This window comes from Syngnathus acus, chromosome 22, assembly GCF_901709675.1.
Source record: "Syngnathus acus chromosome 22, fSynAcu1.2, whole genome shotgun sequence".
Lineage (NCBI taxonomy): Eukaryota > Metazoa > Chordata > Actinopteri > Syngnathiformes > Syngnathidae > Syngnathus > Syngnathus acus.
The window spans coordinates 1,521,976-1,540,297 of record NC_051106.1 but is presented as its reverse complement, the minus strand read 5'-3'; the positions used below and the strand labels follow the sequence as shown (position 1 = coordinate 1,540,297).

At 46.7% G+C, this 18,322-nt stretch overlaps 1 protein-coding gene and 1 long non-coding RNA gene across 2 annotated transcripts in view; one reads left to right on the top strand and one right to left on the bottom strand.

The window, feature by feature from the left end:
* Positions 1-205: 205 nt before the first annotated feature.
* Positions 206-10,871, bottom strand: LOC119116300. The gene is made up of 3 exons (XR_005096259.1): positions 10,783-10,871; positions 4,446-4,618; positions 206-337 (listed from the first exon to the last, which is right to left on the bottom strand). It is a non-coding gene; the product is annotated as an uncharacterized LOC119116300 (long non-coding RNA).
* The window catches only part of gfra4a (GDNF family receptor alpha 4a), a 41,025-nt gene continuing 33,525 nt past the window's right edge, over positions 10,823-18,322 (top strand). Inside the window, exon 1 of the mRNA XM_037241593.1 lies at positions 10,823-10,898. Coding sequence (XP_037097488.1) covers positions 10,838-10,898 — 61 coding nt within the window. The 5' untranslated portion in view covers positions 10,823-10,837. The remainder of the gene's footprint in view (positions 10,899-18,322) is intronic.

Below are 18,322 nucleotides of genomic sequence, written 5' to 3'. Positions count from 1 at the left end.
TTGAAGAGTTTGCTACTCGTCATTTTGGCATTGTAGCTCTCTTTTGTAGCGGTTTTATTGTGGCTGGTTGCTATTTCCTGTTTGAGTTGGCTTGACGGGACTCTCGTAGTGGGCAGCAAAAACTTTTATTTGGACTGATGCTAGCATGATTGGTTGCCTCTGTTCCTCCATGCTTGGCGCCCTTCTGGAATTGTTACTTCTTCCCGTCAGATCCCGCCAGGAATTCCGCTCCCCTTTAATCACATTTCCACGACAAAGTTTACATGGTGTCATTTGCAACGGTGCCATTTCCTTCCATTCCTGGCGCAGCGTCGTCAATCCCTCCAGGGACGGGAGCCTGTTCAAAGACAATAAGACTGCTTCATAATTCATACAACAACGTGAGCCACTCAGCTCCACCAGAAGCGCACTGAGAACCAACTACAAAACCCCGAATCACCCAAAAAAGATTCCGCCTGCACTTGATAGATATCAACACCAGTCCACATAGAGCCGATTTTCTGAAGGTCACCTCCATGATTTCCACGAGTCGAGATGCTTTTTGTCTCTGACTCCTGTCCGCTTGTTTTATGACCCCGATTAAGTTTTCTTAAAAAGCCGAAAGAGGAGAAAAATGTGCAAAGCCTTTTGTGTATGCGAGTCTTTTTTTCCCCCACGATTGTGTTTTATAGCACCGCAGAGGATCGATAGCGCGACGGCACAGGTAATAGCTCGGCGGCTCTATTAGATGTCGTATTGAAGGAGAGGAGTTCAAGAGCATCTGGATCATAAAGATCCCGAGCTGCCTCGCAATTGACGCTGTGACAAATGCACGTCGTTACATTGCGGCGCGACAGTTGAATCATTCCAAAAAACATGTCGAATCAAATCGGAATCGCACTGAATCATTCCACTTTGTAATCAAAATTTGCTTGAATTGTGTCGCATTCTATTTATCAAAGGATTGTCGAATCAAGTCGGAATCCCACTGAATCGTTCCACTTTGAAATCCAAATTTGCTTGACTTGTGTCGCATTCCATTTATCAAACGATTTGATGAGTACTCGACTCTTTTAGACGTGAGGATGTTATTTAATTTTGTGGCATAATCGCCTTTGATTTTCTGCTTTGGTTCTTTTTTGCAAATCAAAGGCAGCCTTTGCGCTGCTTCCCGGCTGGTCTTCCGGGAAACGGCGGGCGAGTTTTGCGTTTTATGTTCCAATCACAAGCTTTTAGGGCACTAACGAGGCGTTCATTTCTTCCAATTAGATTCGTGACTTTTGAGGTGGAGGGTCAACATTTTGTGCTCATTAGCGCGCAACCTGAGGCAAAGCCGTCTCCGCTTTGGCTGTTAGTCGTTGACCTCCGGCTGCCTGTCCTCTTCCTCCGTCATCCCTCCGTCATTGTGCCCGCCTGCCGGGCCTCGAGCCCATTTCTAAGGGAGATAAATGGCAGCTTCCTTTCTTAGGCTTTGGAGACCTTTAGGAGCCTGCAAATCCCAAAAGATTTTGTGGGTTCTCGTAAATTTAAAATGCTTGCTAATAACTTTTTTTTCTGAGCATTCTTTATTACGGAAATTAAAACTTTGGCGTAAAATTACATTTTACATATACATTTCTCAGAAAGTCCCCTCCGTGAGTCGTCACCTTATCGTGGTGGAGGGGTTTGCGTGCCCCTATGATCCTAGGAGCCATGTTGTCTGGGGCTTCATGACCCTGGTAGGGTCACCCATGGCAAAAGAGTCCTAGGTGAGGGGCCAGACAAAGCACGGCTCACCCAAGCCCCTTATGATGAAAAACACAAATGGACTTCGTTTTCCCTCGCCCGGACGCGGGTCACCGGGGCCCCCCTCTGGAGCCAGGCCTGGAGGTAGGGCTCGAAGGCGAGCGCCTGGTGGCCGGGCCTTCGCCCATGGGGCCCAGCCGGGCATAGCCCGAACAGAAAACGTGGGTCCCCCTTCCCATGGGCTCACCACCTGTAGGAGGGGCACAAGGGGTCGGGTGCAAAGTGAGCTGGGCGGCGACCAAAGGCGGGGACCTTGGCGGTCCGATCCCCGGCTGCAGAGGCTGGCTCTTGGGACATGGAATGTCACCTCTCTGGCTGGAAAGGAGACGGAGCTGTTGTGTGAGGCAGAAAAGGTCCGACTAGACATAGACTTGCCTCCACACATAGTTTGGGCTCTGGTACAAGCCCTCTCAAGAGGGGCTGGACTCTCTTCCACTCTGGAGTTGCCCACAGTGAGAGGCATCGAGCAGGTGTGGGCATACTTATTGCCCCCCGGCTGGGCGCCTGCACATTGGGGTTCACCCCGGTGAACGAGAGGGTAGCCTCCCTCCGCCTTCGGGTGGGGGGACGGGTCCTGACTGTTGTTTGTGTCTATGCACCAAACAGCAGCTCAGAGTACCCACCCTTCTTGGAGTCCCTGGAGGAAGTGCTGGAGAGCGCTCCTTCTGGGGACTCCATCGTTCTACTAGGTGACTTCAATGCTCACGTGGGCAATGACAGTGACACCTGGAAGGGCGTGATTGGGAGGAACGGCCTCCCTATCTGAACCCGAGCGGTGTTCTATTATTGGACTTCTGTGCTCGACACGGATTTTCTATAATGAACACCATGTTCAAGCACAAGGGTGTCCATGTGTTTCCATTTCCGGCAGTAAGTCGGATTCGTTCCCAGCCAAGGCTGCCCTTTGTCACCGATTCTGTTCATAATTTTTATGGACAGAATTTCTAGGCGTTGAGGGTGTCCGGTTTGGGGACCTCAGCATCGCGTCTCTGCTTTTTGCAGACGACGTGGTGCTGTTGGCTTCTTCAAGCCGTGATCTCCAGCTCTCACTGGAGCGGTTCGCAGCCGAGTGTGAAGCGGTCAGTATGAGGGTCAGCACCTCCAAATCCGAGTCCATGGTCCTCGGTCGGAAAAGGGTGGAATGCCCTCTCCGGATCGGAGATAAGATCCTGCCCCAAGTGGAGGAGTTCAAGTATCTTGGGGTCCTGTTCACGAGTGAGGGCAGGATGGAACGCGAGATCAACAGGCGGATCGGTGCAGCGTAGGCAGTAATGTGGACTCTGTACTGGTCCGTCGTGGTAAAGAGAGAGCTGAGCCAAAAGGCAAAGCTTTCAAGTTACCGGTCGATCTATGCTCCTACCCTCACCTATGGTCACGAGCTATGGGTCGTGACCGAAAGAACGAGATCCAGGATACAAGGGGCCGAAATGAGTTTTCTCCGCAGGGTGTCCGGGCTCTCCCTTAGAGATAAGGGGAGAAGCTCGGTCATCCGGGAGAGACTCGGAGTAGAGCCGCTACTCCTCCACGTTGAGAGGAGCCAGATGAGGTGGCTCGGGTATCTCATCAGGATGCCTCCTGGACGCCTCCCTGGGGAGGTGTTCCGGGCATGTCCCACCGGTAGGAGACTCCGGGGACGACCAAGGACGCGCTGGAGAGACTATGTCTCTCAGCTGGCCTGGGAATGCCTTGGGATCCCCGCGATGAGCTGGATGAAGTGGCTGGGGAAAGGGAAGTTTGGGAGTCCCTCCTAAAGCTGCTGCCCCCATGACCCGACCCCAGATAAGCGGAAGAAGATGGATGGATGGATGGATGGATGGATGGATGGATTTCTCTGAAAGTTATCATTTTATTCTTGTAAATTGTAATAACACTAAATTTGTTATATTTTTCTCTCAAGCCGTTTTTCTTGTTTGCCTTCTATTCTTTGAATTATTTTTTAATTTAAATTTTTAATTCATTATACTTAACTTTTTTGTGTCCATTTACAACTTGAGTTTTTTGTTTGAAAAATTCACAAATTTCTTGTCCTAAAACGTTTCCTTCTAAAATCAAAATTGTTCAAAGCATTTGCTTGGTAATAATTTACTAATCTAAATTTCTTGAGTGCAGCAATCGGGAATATAAATAAAATTCGACATCAGACACTAGATGAGGGCAATTCTGACTGACATGTCGCTTGAAAATAATAAAACATCAATAAGAGTACTTGAAAGTATGAAAAACAAAACAGATTTTTTTTGCATGGGTATTTTAGAATTGTGACCAAAATTCAGCCTGGTAATTCAAAATCAATCGCCGTCCTGCTGGAGCACGATTCCAAATCATTTGGAGTCTTGTTGACAGTGAAGGTCCGCAGAGGAACAGTTAGAGATGCGTCGGACATCTCTCTGGTGACAACACATTGGTGTGTGTGTGCGTGTGTGTGGTTGGGTTGGGGGGGTCATTTGTCACGGGCGTGAACGATGTTGGCGGGCTAGAAATAGATGGCGGCGGCACGATAGATTGCGCCGTTGTCGCTGTCGGCGTCAGCGTCGTGGTGGCGGGCGGGGGCCTTTGTCGCCGTAAATTCCCAGGCCCGGAACGAAAGCCGGCCAGCTCGGGCTTTATCTAAGAATGATAAATTCGGCACACTTGCGGGGGGGTGGCGGCGGAGAAAGAAAAAGAGGAGAGTGCTCGGGAACCTTGAGCTGATGGATGGCGGTCGGAATGACGTCGGGAGTGAGGGAGCTGTCCTCTGGGTGGAGAGCGTGCACTTTCTTTACGGCTTCTGCTTCAAAATGTCCGGGAGGAAACTCGTCTTGTCTGCTTTTCAGGAACATTTGGATCGTTGCTCCTCTCGTACGACAGGCGCTCACTTTATATCGAGAACAAATCATCACAAGTGCATATTAGTGTGTAATATTGTCAAAAGGAGCCGAACACAAACCCGCATGCATTGCACGCGTTCTCACTAGACACCAAAATGGCAGACTTACTCCGCCTTTTCGACCATGTTTTTTTTGTGTCAAGCCATTATTGACGTACTTGGCAAATTTCATGTTACTCAGTAAAATTGGATAGGATTTAAAAAAAAGAGTGATATCACGCCAAAATGGCCATTTCAGAATAAAATGTTAGACTTCCTTTGTCTTTTCCGGCATAGCTTCTTGAGACTTTTTTGTGGCCTTAGTCATGACAGACGTTTCTGGCAAATTTTTCATTGGTACGCAAAACTGGCTCAAGGGTGCTGCTGAGACAAAATGGTCCCTTCAAAGCAAAATGGAGGACTCTGTTTTCTTTCAGGCATGAATTTTTTTGTCATTCTTTCCTATGACAGACACACCCACCAAATTTTAGGCGGCGCAATAAAAGAGGCTTCCAGGGCTGATTCTTATTGTGCTCCTCCAGGACACAACCGAGCCGAAAATAGCCACTTCAAACCCAAATGTCAGACTAGTAGTTCTTCTTACAACAGATATGGTGACCGAATTTCACCTTTGCTAAGTCAAGCAGTATTTTCTGCCTTCAACAGGAAGATGACGGCAACCGTTAGAGTTGTGCTGATAGCGCCATTTGGCCACGTCACACCACTGACAATAAACCGAGCTCCATTACGTGCAATAAAGCCAACCCTTTGCCATCCATCACGGCCAAACGTCTATTTTTGGAGCCAATAACAGCCAGCTAATAAAACCACGCAAGCAAAGCGGCATTAAACATGGCCGCCGATCATAGGCAGAGGTCACGGGGGTGTCGAGGAGACGCTCCGTGGCTTGATAATCACGGCAAAGAGGAACACCTGACATTTGCTTGGAGGGTGTCTTCCTTCCTGTGAAATAAATGCACGTTGCACCCCAGGGATTTTCTATTTAAAAATTCAGTCAGTTTGACTTGACATTGTGAAATTTGGTAGACATGTTGAGCACAAATAGACCCACAAAAAAAGTCCCTACAAGCCACGCTGACATGACAAATTCTCAGAGGAATTCATTTAAAAATTCACATCCCCAAAGCAAGTTTGACAGTGCACTGTGAAATTTGGGCGGCGGTTCTATCATGAGTAACATCGACAAAAGACAGAAAACTCGCCATTTTGGTTCATTAATTCAGTGATAAGTTTGACTTCCATGAACCTTAGTTGACGGTTTATCACATAAGTAGAGCTGCAAAACTTCTCTGGAGGCCATGCCTGAAAAACCACTGGAAGTCTGCCATCATGGTTTGAAGCAACTATTCTGACTCGCTTGTGCCCTTTATAGAACTTTTTTTTAATCTTTAATTCAGCCCCCAACGGCATCGCTGTTATGTAGATGAAGCTGTCACGAACCAAATATGAGGGGGGAAAGACCCCATCAGGATGTTTTTTTGGTTTTTTTTGATGCAAGGGCTTGAAAAGGTTGTGTGAAGTTCAAATGGCGCAGATTGTAATTTTCCTAGCCGTCAAAATGATTTCAGAAGACACCATAACCACGTCAAGAAGCTAACGCTCGTGACGTCACGCAATGAGCCTCCACTTTTTTTCTTGCATCCATCTTGCAGAACATCAAAGGTCTCATTTAGAAGGGAAATCTTTGCAAGAAAAGAATTGTCATCAACTAAGTTTCAGGAAACACAACAAGAACCAGGGCTCCCTCCTAACTTGGAGTCTGTTGCAGTATGTTCAAACAAAGCCCTTCCAAAATTTCAGACTCTTTTGATGAATTGCGACGACCCAATTTGTCTGCTCGCCGTCCGAGATGAACAGTTGTTCGCTTAGGCCAAACAGGACCGCCCCCTCAAAACAGGCTAATCCTTTTATTTACCAATCTGGTCGTCCTCTGGCTGGTCTTTTGTTTTTCTTTAGAAGTTTTTCTTTTTTAACTGTCTTCTTTACTCAGCAAATAACTTTTTTTTGTGAGGGGAGGTGGCGCCACCAAAAAACTTCCGTCAAACTTATGTTTGCGAGCATCTTTGTGTTGCAGCTGTTCTTCATGCGACAGAACGAAGGTTGATTCAATTAACTGTCACTTGGACGCTTTTCTAATCAGTGAGGAGAAATAATTATGCCAGCGTCACATCCTTCAGGGACGCCTTTCTGCTCCAGCGCAGACGGGGGAAAATGAAAAATGACGGCTCCGGGATGCCACTGAAAACTCGCAGGGTGCGTTCCAAGTCTTGGTCTCTGACAATTGATCTTACTTTGAAGGAATTTGCCCCCCAAATCAGTCAACAGCAGTTTTTCTATGGGTGATGTAAAATTGATAGCTATGCAACTAGCGCGGGCATAGCATCAAGATAAATGATCATTGTGAAGATGTGCTTCTGAAATATTAACAAAAAGAGATGAACTCCTGACACCGATCGAAGCAAAATTGGGCGGCCATGTCACAGGATACACAAAAAAGTCAGCCGTTTTGTGATGAAGCAGTTCTTATTTGGCTGATTAACCGACTCATTTGAGGCGGCCATTTTGGGTTGAGGGATCAATTTTTTGGCTTAATTCTAGTCAATGATGATGATTTTGAGGAATAGCCGTAAAAAAGGGACACCAAGGATTGAATTGATTTGTATTATTGCCACTGCGTTCTCGTTGGCACACCTGCTTCACTGGCGACTTTTCATTTGGACTCGACACAATGCCGGTAATCTGCTCCCACGTGCTCGGCCAAGCTTCTATCCGGCAGCTCAGCGTTGGTGTCTTAAATTGCCCGCCCGCCCACCTGCCTCAAAATTCAATTTTGGGATTCATTTGTTGAGCAAATCTGCTCGTTTTCAAATCAGCCGCTTAGCAGGCGAATTTGCCACTGAAGTGTGTGTGCGACAAACAGCGGCAGCGCAGCCGTCTCAGCGCTAATCTCCTCGCTTGTTATTTACCCAGGCGTGCATGCACAGACACACACATACACTCTCACACACAAAATACACAGACACAAAGTACACATGTTGAGTCACACACACAGCAGTTAATCGCAGTGTGTGGAAGTGATATACGTGTTTTACATGAAACCAAAAAAGTGTTTTACTACAAAAGTTGAGTCAACTCGGTGTTAAGAACCCTCCATATTAAAAAAAAAATCAAAAAAGTCCATTGAGGCCGCTTCGATGACATTTAGTAGGTCATGAATGACAAAAAAGACACAGGAAGTCAGCCATTTTTTTTGGGGGTCCTTCAAATCGGCTCTTTCATTTTTGACAAATTCAACCCCTAAAGCCAGTTTGACTTAGAAATATGAAACTTGTAGAATCCAAGAAAGCCATGCCTGAAAAGACACAGGAAGTCGGCCATTTTGGAATGAATTAACTGCTTTATGATCATTTTCCAAGGGTGCTTTAAAAACCAAAACTTGGAACTATACCGGCACCTCATTTTTGGAAAACTGCCCGATAAGTCTCAAAATGTCACGCTTGAAAAACAAAGGAAGCTCGTCAATTTTGGTTTGAAGCTGCCATTTTATGGTCAGTTTGAAAATTCCCCAGGGTCTTTTCAAAGGCAAACTCGTCCCAGCGACAGGCAGCCTGCAAGTAAACGCAGTGAAAAATGTAGCAAGGTCCTGACCCAGGAAAGCTTGAATGAGAGTAAAGCCTGGCCGGATATCAAATTCTCCTTGAAGCCAGCACTAAGTTAACATGTAAAGACGCCAGTTTGGCTAAAGTCTGCTGTTCCGGCACAGTAAATAGGCCACAAAGATGCTGAATTATAAATGTGTCGTAGCACAGAGGCGGCGGCGGTGCTGTGCTAATGAGCCTGTTGGAGGAAGGAGGGATGGCGGTGTTTGGAGCCCATGTTTTCCCGATGCCCGTCAACCAGCTGATTATTCCTTTTATTAGGCCGCTGTCCTGCATGTCCTCTAAGCCAGTGGTCCCCAACCACCGGGCCGCGGACTGGTACCGGTCCGTGGGTCACTTGGTACCGGGCCGCCAAGCCGCACAGGAAAAAAAAAAAAATATATATATATTTTTTTTTTTTTTTTCATTGACGATCAATTCATTCAGGTTAAGACGCTCGTCCCGGTCACGTGACATGTTTCCCCAGTCGAGCCCGCAAAGCTAGCAAAAATGAGTAAGAATTTATTTTGAAAAATATAAAAAATTTGGCGAATCTCTCCCAATTACATCTGTCGGTGCATCTGAAAAATAAGGACTCTTGACACAGGGCGCTCGTCTCGGTCACGTGACATGTCACCACAGTCAAGCCCGCGAGGCAAGCAAAAATGAGCAAGAAACAGAGAAGTTTGGAAAGCTTCTTCGGAAAGGGAAAAACGTCCAATGAGGACACTGAAGAAGAAGAGGCTACGACTTCTAAGAAAAGGAAAGCTGCATTTAAAAGAACATTTCTGGAGTCCTACTTAAAATATGGATTTATCGCCACAGGTGACTCTGACGCGCCAAGTGCACTCCGCATATGTGGCGAAAGGCTAGCTAACGAGGCAATGAAGCCTTCAAACCTGCTTCGGCACATGGAGACCAAGCATCCTGCATTTAAAGACAAACCTTAACCACTTCGGGTGTCATTGTCTCCGATTACGCCTAGATGGGAACGGCTCATTTCTGAGAAAAGAGCTCGGTGCTCCCACTAATTCAACGTTTTATTTTTATGCGGTTTATATTTGTTTTTATGCCAGTCGTATCATTTTATTTCATCCTATTTATATATATAAATATTGAAATAATAAATATATAAATATATTTATTTATATAAAGGCCGGTCCGTGAAAATATTTCTGACACGTAACCGGTCCGTGGTGCAAAAAAGGTTGGGGACCACTGCTCTAAGCAACCTTTTGGAATGTGACGAAGGACCACTACCAGAGGACCAAAGTTCATATTTGAGGAATTGACACACAGATGCGCTATAAATAAACACATAAATTTTCTCAACCCAAATTGGCTCTGGTGCTGCATGCCAGGAAGACTTTGACGAGACTCTGCAAGTCTAATCCAAGCTGGAAGCCCTCATTTGAAACCTCAAGGCAAGGTTTTGGAACCCTAACTTCAAGTTGAAATCTTACGTTTGAAAGGATCAAGATCGAAGCGCAATTCCGACGGAGGATGATGCGTCCTGTCAGCTGGCAAATGTCATTGGACAATGTCAGGGTCCATCATCTCAGCACTAACTTGTTTTCCGCTCGATGCTGTGACATCCCCCCCCCACCCCCATGTCTTGGTCTGGCTAACCGTTCGGCTTGAAACTGCCTCTGTGAGGTGCGGAATGAGAGGCAGAAGGCCTGCGGGGTTCGTGCAGGGCAAAACTTTTATCTGGACTTAAATTTTAAATCTTGACTCAGACTCGAAACTGTCATTTGAAAGCCTAACCATCAAAACCGTGATTTCAGCTAATATGTCTTGAATCCCAAGCCTTGCTTAGAACCCTAACCTTGGTTTTATACTTCTCTCCCTGTCTTAGAACCTTAATTTGAAACCCTATCTGTTCTTTGAAAATGACTCATTGTGTAAATCAAACTATCTAGTCAAATCGTGTTTGTGGGCTGTGTTCTAGTGATGGGAAAAATGTCAATCATAGGCGCCCCTGTCCAATTATTTGTTGTTGCTTTTCCTTTGTCAATAAAGTTTTCTGAAAAATCTCCTTGCCTTGCCCACCCATACTTCACGCCGACTCGGCTCCTTTTATGACGCCATCAACCCGAAATAGACTATCGATTCCACTCAGATTGCATTCTGCGAACTGACCGGGCCAGAGCATCCCGTCCAGGCGAGCACCCCCCCCCCAAAAAAAAAGAAAAAAAAGAGCGAACGCGTCGAGGAGGAGCGGCGGGAGCGCGCAGAGGCACGCGCGCGCGCCAGTGAATCATCCGCAGTTTCCACGCGGAGCAGCGCACGCAGGTGGCGGGGAAAGCAAAGCAAAGGAATTCAGTTGAGGAATTTGCAGGGATGCTGAAGGAAACCTTTTAAGGCCAAGCGCATTCGCGAGCTTTTTGTTGGTTTTTGTGCCTTTTGGTGCGTTTTTGCCCTCTTGTCCAAAGTTAGTTGAAATCCCCACGATGCTCCCCTCCACGGCTGCTGTCCTCCTCCTCCCGCCGCCGCTGCTGCTGTTGCACTTACGTGGATTTACCTCCTCCGCCGCCTTTTAGCTTCACATCGTTCCACGCATACCATCATGGACCTCCTCCTCCTCCCCCTCTTTCTCGGACCCCTGCAGCTCCTCCTCGCCCTGCTCGGTAAGTTGGCTAAAATGAGAGGGGGGAAAAAACTCGTGGAGAAATTATCACGTTAAAAGTTGCGCGCGGACCCAATTGAGGTGCAGCGTTAAGTTGTAGATTTGGTAGACGGGCTCGCACGCGCACCTGATGCAAGTTGAGCGAGACAGTGAAGAAGCGCGTGCGCGCACCTTTGCAGCGGACACTGCGTGTAGGCGTGTGCGTTCGTGGAGAAGTGCACGTGTGCGGCCTTTGGTGGCAACAAAACATGTGCATGAAAACGCACGCGCGCGCACGCAGATTGAGACATGGCGAGTGCGAATGTGTGTGTGTGTTTGTGCGGTTACACACTATTGTCAAACAAAGATCAAGATATTAAAGTGTAAAAGTGTGTGTGTGCGCGCGTGTGCGTGCGTGTGTGCGTGTGTGTGTGTGTGCGCGCGCGCCTGTTGGCATTATGAGGACACATGGACAACGATGCAATGTTGTATTCAACCTGTTTGTGTATTTGTGTCATGCAACAAACACGATTAAGAAAGTACACACAGTTGGTTAATGCAAGTGTGTGTGCATGTAGGAACGCACCACCCACACATTAGTCTGTGCTTGCCAATGGTGTGTATGTGTGTTTGCATAATTAAGACACAACAATCTTTCCATGCCCAACAACACAATGTTGTACTGATCATGTCAGTGTGTGTGTGTGTGCAAGGCATGTTGTCAGGCGCCTCTGCATCCGTATGTTGCGCTTACGTAGGTGTGTGCGTGTCTTAGTGGATGTGCTGTGTTTGCGTCATTAAGATTTATGACAAACGCTATATATATATATATAGTATATATACACAACAATGTGTGTGTGTTTGCCCATGTGTGTGCGTGCGCTTGTCGGTCTGCACCTTGGCAGCTGAATCTCACGCTTACGTACGTGTGCGTTATGTCAGAAAGTGATGCTGTAACAAAAGTACAAGAAAATAACATTACAAAATATTTTGTCCTTTGATCTTTGGCTATTGTATTGGAAAGGGTCCTAAACCCATTAGCACATTCTTCTCTATGGTAATGATTGAAAATGATTCAAAACATCCAAATGTATATGGCTTATCTATCTATGCATTTTTTGGGGTCATAGCCTTTGTTTTTGGGATGTTTTTTGGGGGGCGGGGGTCATACAACAATCTGCCTGTCCTGTAATCTTGGGGAGTTGTTTTGGTAAGGGCGTCTTGAATCAACCAACAAACACCTGCCTGATTAGGGCAGACTACATCATGTTTCTCTTTAATGTTACTCCGCTTTGGGAAGGAGGGATTTATGGGCTACATTGTTTTTCTGTTTGATCTTTTTTACGTGGTGGCAGGGGGGGTCGTAGATCTTTGGTCACTGATGGTGAGATGAGTCATAAATCAATCAGCACATGTCCTATTGGGCATAATTTGATTCATTATCCTCTGCTGTGAACCGAAGCATGCTGAGAGTAAAATGCAGGCCTTAAAACAACAACTGTTATGTCCCAATTGACGGTCAGAGCGCATTGATTTGTTGGTGACAAAAAGCTGTCCAAAGGTGGGGGCAGCTGAGAGCCTAGCGTGTTAAACTGTTTTGGGACCTTTGGGATCAATTTATCTCTGCAGGTTAGGGGCTCAGCATAAGTGAGGTGTACCAATCGTGATGTATAAAAGCGACAAGGTCCAAAAGAAAAGCTGGTCTGAGCTAGCAATCATCAATCATCCCTGTCGCGTGTCCGCGTAATCTCACCATCAATAGAGCTGCAGCAAAATGTCGAGGTGGCGTTCAAAGGCAGCTGAAAATGGGCACAAAATTACCCCCAAATTGCTGCTCCAAATCAAAATGGCTGACTTACTAGAGTGGCTTCTTGAGACTTTTTGGTGCTTAGTGACAAAAACAACTCATTTTATGTAACAAAGTCGAACAGGCTTTGCTGGCGGAATTTTCAAAAACATGACAATGAACATGCATGTATGTATGTCTATTCATAAATTACTAGCATATTAGCTAACACTGAATCGTGACGTAAAACGTTAGCTTTGTATTTTACTTTTTTTTTTATACATAATGACTCAGTGTAAACAAAACAAAAAGATGCTTCTTTCTGTGCATCCACTTGATGCCTTGTGCTGTGCATGCCCATCTCCTTCGGGCAAAGCAAAAAGAACATCGGCAATTGCGTCCAAAATGACGGCCCGATATGGAGAAAAACACGTGTGGGAGAGTGAGTGAATCAAAGTGCAGCAGTGACAACGGCGGTACGGGAATTAAATTTTTTTTCTGTTTTTTTTTTTTTGCTCGGCTGCTTATTATGGTAAAACCCTGTCATTTTCCACCGGCTTTTTTATCCAAGGACAATTATGTCGTCGAGAGACTGAGGCACCCCTTGCTAAAGGATACGGCATTTACTGGCAGAGCCCCGCATTTAACTTTGTCACCAAAAGGCTGCCGGCTGATTGTGAGATGCCGAAAAGGTTGCAGTTAAGTACAGTACGCGCGTGGGAACATTTTGCGTGTGAATGGACGTAACTGGTGAGGCTTCAAGGCTCAACTTGTACTTCCAACGTCCGGCGTCTCATAGCAACAAGTCTGAAAAAGTATTAGCCGCAGTGGTGTCATAAACGTTGTGTTGTGTGAGCCTGGATCATCTTCTCCACGCTGTATAAAGTCTTTTGTAGTCGGAGATCGTCGAAAACGCCTCGGTGGAGTTTTGCCTAAGCGAATATGCATGGACAGATCCACTCCCACCAATTGACAAAATCCGGCAGCTTGGCGAGTGTTATGAGCGAATGAATAGTTTTACCTTTTGGAACAGTGTGCTTGAAAGTCAGCCAGCCTACGATCCAAATGCAGGTATGGCTATTTTTGTTGTTGTTTTGGAATAGTAGACTCACTCCAAGATACATTTTCAGAAAGAGGCAGATTAAAAAAAATAAAAGACAGAGACCAAACTATTGGTATGCAAATGGACTAATTGTATTAAAACGTGAGATTTAAATCTTGATCTCTTGGGTATTTTCAAGAAAGACTTTTTGTTTTAATGAAAACACATGGGAACTGTTTCAAATTGCAGAAAGACTTCTCGGTCTGTTTTAAATGTAAGACAAAGGACAGAAGGAAATGAGACGTTGAAAGGAGGTACAAATCTATTTTGGTAGTATTGAGGCCAGGCCACATTAAAACGGGTCTTCCTTGATAAGTGAGGCGAGTGTGAGGTGTTCCGATCAGACCTTGAACACGTCCCCCCTCCGCAGGAAGAATCTAGAATCAGGTCAGGTTCTCGTTCCTTCAAACCACTAATCATGTGCAGCGTGCCATTTCTAAAGGGGCCACAAGATCGCTACGAAGCCAATCAATCCACCTCCGATCGTCCATCCGAATCCTCAAAATGCTTAACCCCCCCTCGCCTTGACGCAGAAGAGAAAATGGGCCTCCCCATGTTGGCGGGATTTAACTCCTCACCGCATGTCATTTCTGTCATATTGCGTTGCGGCTGCAAATCCTATTCAGCGTTGCGCCTTTTGATGTTTTCCCGCTCCTTTCCTGGCATCCCTCTCAAGGATAATCGTCATTCTTGCACAACGAATCCCTCATTTGGTCTTTTTACCCCCCTCCCCCCGATGGTTACCGTCACGATAGTTGCTCATGAATTCAGCTGGTGATACGAATACGACGCCTTGATGCGGTCCTTCATCTCGTGTTTGGCAATTTGACTCGGGGTGATAAAAAAATAAAATAAAGACTCGCTTTGATCTCGCCTCAGCCGCTGGTCGCCGGTGAGTGATGCGTCCGCAGCCGCAAACAAAATGGCAGCGTGTAAGGAAAAACCTCGACAATGGGTTTCATGAAAGCTCAGGGGCTTGACTTGAACCTCCCTCTCCTAATCGGTACCTTTTATCAGACAATTCTGAATGGCGTTCCTCAGGGAAAGGTCTGTTCATCTTAATGCGACAGGCTCTTGCTGTCCATGCCGTTAAGCACCACCTTAAGACCGACGCGGCCGGCGCGTAACGATCCGCTGGCTTTGGCGTCTCTTCACTTAAACCGGCGCTAAGACGGGCGGCAACCCCTTCTTACTGGAGCCGCTCGGATCATCTCCCTTTTTTACTAAGCCCCTAAATCCTTCGCGCCGAGCTCTTTTTTTGTTCCAGCGCCGCGCTTCTTCTTGAGCTCGGATCCAAAGCGAGCGACGAGCGTTATTAGCGCGCTGACATTGGCTCTGGAGTCAAGTGCCGTGTGACACCTGAACTTTCAATTCACATCCGATTCATTAAACAGGCGGAACCTTCTCAACAAGACGGAGAGATTACCCCTTTCTCACTAACAAAGCTTAGCCAGAAGAAAAAGGCATGTAAACACAATTGTGGAAGGCATAAAGTCCAATTAAAATCTCCTCGGGCACCACCTTCGTCTTCTTCGGCGGCCGCCCGCTGACGTGTGGGTCAATGCACCGAGCGAGCGCAGCCAGATGCTTTCTGGCAGAGAGACACTTGATGGTAATATCAACGCCTCATTTAGCTGATGCACGGAACGGTGACGGCGCGCTTTCGTGAGCGGCCAATTAACGGCACTCTGTAAGACAAATTGAAAGCGCAGCGGAACATTTCAAGTCCAACAGCAAAGGTCTGGTGGTGGCTGTGTAGCCCCTAAAAGCTGTTTGAAGTTCTGTGTGAAAGGTATTGACTGGAATGAAGCAGAGCCACAAATTTCCACGGGTGTAAAATTCAATTACCGTAATTTTCGGACTTTAAGTTGCGGTTTTTTTCATAGTTTGGGTGGGGGGGCGACTTATACTGAGGAGCGACTTATATGTGAATTTTTTCATAAATTTTCAAAATAAAATAAAAAAGTGAAACCGCGATAAACGAACCGCGATGTAGCAAGGGATTACTGTAATTTGAATTTCAAGTGACGACAGCAGCAAAGGACAAAGATTCAATCACGGGATGACGAACGCCTTTGTTTGTAAGTGACACGGAGGACAAAGAGTTTGAAGGATTTAATGATTTGGAGTGACACAGAAGGTTTGAAAAACTATTATGGCTTTTACGCACGCCCGGTCCTACTCTACGGAGCTCTCTTTCAACTCCGTGGATGGAAGTCGGGGGCCGGCGCTCGGCCGGGTGGCTGTCCGGGGACGGTGGATGGGGCTCGGACATGGCTTTTACGCATGCCCGGTCCTACTCTACGGAGCTCTCTTTCACCTCCGTGGATGGAAGTCGGGGGTCGGTGCTCGGCCGGGTGGCTGTCCGGGGACGGTGGATGGGGCTCGGACATGGCTTTTACGCACGCCCGGTCCTATTCTATGGAGCTCCCTTCCACCTCTGTGGCTGGAAGTGCCACCTCCGGGGATGGAAGTCCACGCCACCACACGCCTGGAAGTCGACGTTGGTGCTTGGGGCCGTGTGGCGGTTAACTATTTATGTTATAGTTATTTGATATATTTTATTTCGTGTAGCAACTTATATATGTTTTTATCGTTACAGTTCAGTAGTTGTTGGCTCGTTGAACTCTTGTTTTGTTAAATAAAGAGCCGTTTACCAAACCCACGTCTTTCCTTTTACTTTGTTAACGCTACAATATAGTTATATACTAGATCTGTGGAATAACGACGAGGCTGACGTCAGGGCGCACGTGCGGCGTTGTTGACAAAGGACGAGGAATTTGATCGATGGATTTAATGATTTGGAGTGACACAGATGGTTTGATATTATTGCTTGTATAATAGTTATTTGATATATAATTTATATATCGTTATATGGGCCTGTGGAATATTTTGAAGTGCAAACGGCGTCAGCGGCGCGCACCCATTGTTGACATAAAGTACGATCGAGGAATTTAATGAATTGGAGTGACACAGATGGTTTTATAAACGCTCAGTGGCCTAGTGGTAGAGTGTCCGCCCTGAGACTGGAAGGTTATGGGTTCAAACACCGGCCGGGTCATACCAAAGACTATAAAAATGGGACCCATTGCCTCCCTGCTTGGCACTCAGCATTAAGGGTTGGAATTGGGGGGTTAGATCACCAAATGATTCCCGAGCGCGGCACCGCTGCTGCTCACTGCTCCCCTCTCCCCCAGGGGATGGATCAAAATCACACGGGGATGGGTTAAATGCAGAGGACAAATTTCACCACACCCAGATGTGTGCGTGACGATCATTGGGACTTTAACTTAACTTTAACATAACTTAACTTATTTATGTAATAGTTTTTTGAATAACTCTAAATGTTGCGTCAGGCCCGTTCTCAGCTCTTCGTTTGTGTTTATGTTAGCATAGTGACTTATATATGTTTTTTTTCACGTTATTGTGCATTTTATGGCTAATGCGACCTATATCCCAGAGCCACTTTTATTCCGAAAAATACGGTAGTTAATTTTGCAACTTCGCGGTCTTTTCCTCCCGTGTCACCGATGTCAAGAAGACTGAATGGGCATTGAAGTCGACCCTTGACTCTCCAGCTTCCTTGGTCGAATGAGCTCCCCGAGAGTTTTCATCTCAGGTTCGCCTGACGACCAGTGGTCCTGAAAGAGAGATGAGGAAGTCCAGGGTGATCCGTCGGGCCAGGCATCGATCACGTCCTTCAAGGCTGCTCTGAACTTGATCAGCAAGCAGAACCAACTAAGAACATGCCAATCTTTTAAGCAGCAGATTGGATCAAAGCCTCCGAGACTTTGTCCGTCCCCTTCGATAAGATTGGGGAGGCTGCACCAAGCCAACAACAAAGTGACACGCTTCACCTTGTTGAGATGAGTGAAATCCCGTCACACTTTCACTGATGTCATTGTTTATATTTGTCAACCGGAATAAAGTTTGAATGCCCTTTATTGGTGTTTATAAAGGTAAGAAATGTGATATCATCATGGTCCACCGTTGTTCCCGTGTCACTATTTCATGTGAAAGGACACAGAGAGGGGCTTGAAGTCAAATTTTACAGCATCCGAGGTGGAATCAGCAGCCTGACAATAATGGCAGCTGTGTTGGCCCTTTCACACAAACCGCCTTTGATATATTCCCCGATCACTCGAACAAATCAAGACGTACGGGGATCACCTTGTTCAAGGTGGACCCCGACGATGTTCCGCAATTCCCGCGCTCTCCGGGTAGCGTCCCACCGAGATTGCCTCCTAAATCCCGCCAGTCAGACTCGTTCGGGCGCCGGCACGCTCGGCTTAGCTCCCCTCGTCCGTCGCTTGGCCGACTGACGCTTTTGTCTCTCGTTAGCGAGCCCGCTGAGCCGTAAACCTACCGGAGGGGGGGAAATAGCTGCGAGTTCTTGAGGAGGGATAAAGTGGAGGGAGAAAAGTGGACTCCTGCAAATGGACAGATGCTTTTGAGCAGACAGCAGTGCACGCTAATAGCACACATCTGGCAAGCTAGCAAGCTAACCTACCATCTAGTCAACGGCTGTACACATCGACCGACCTACCTACCACCCATC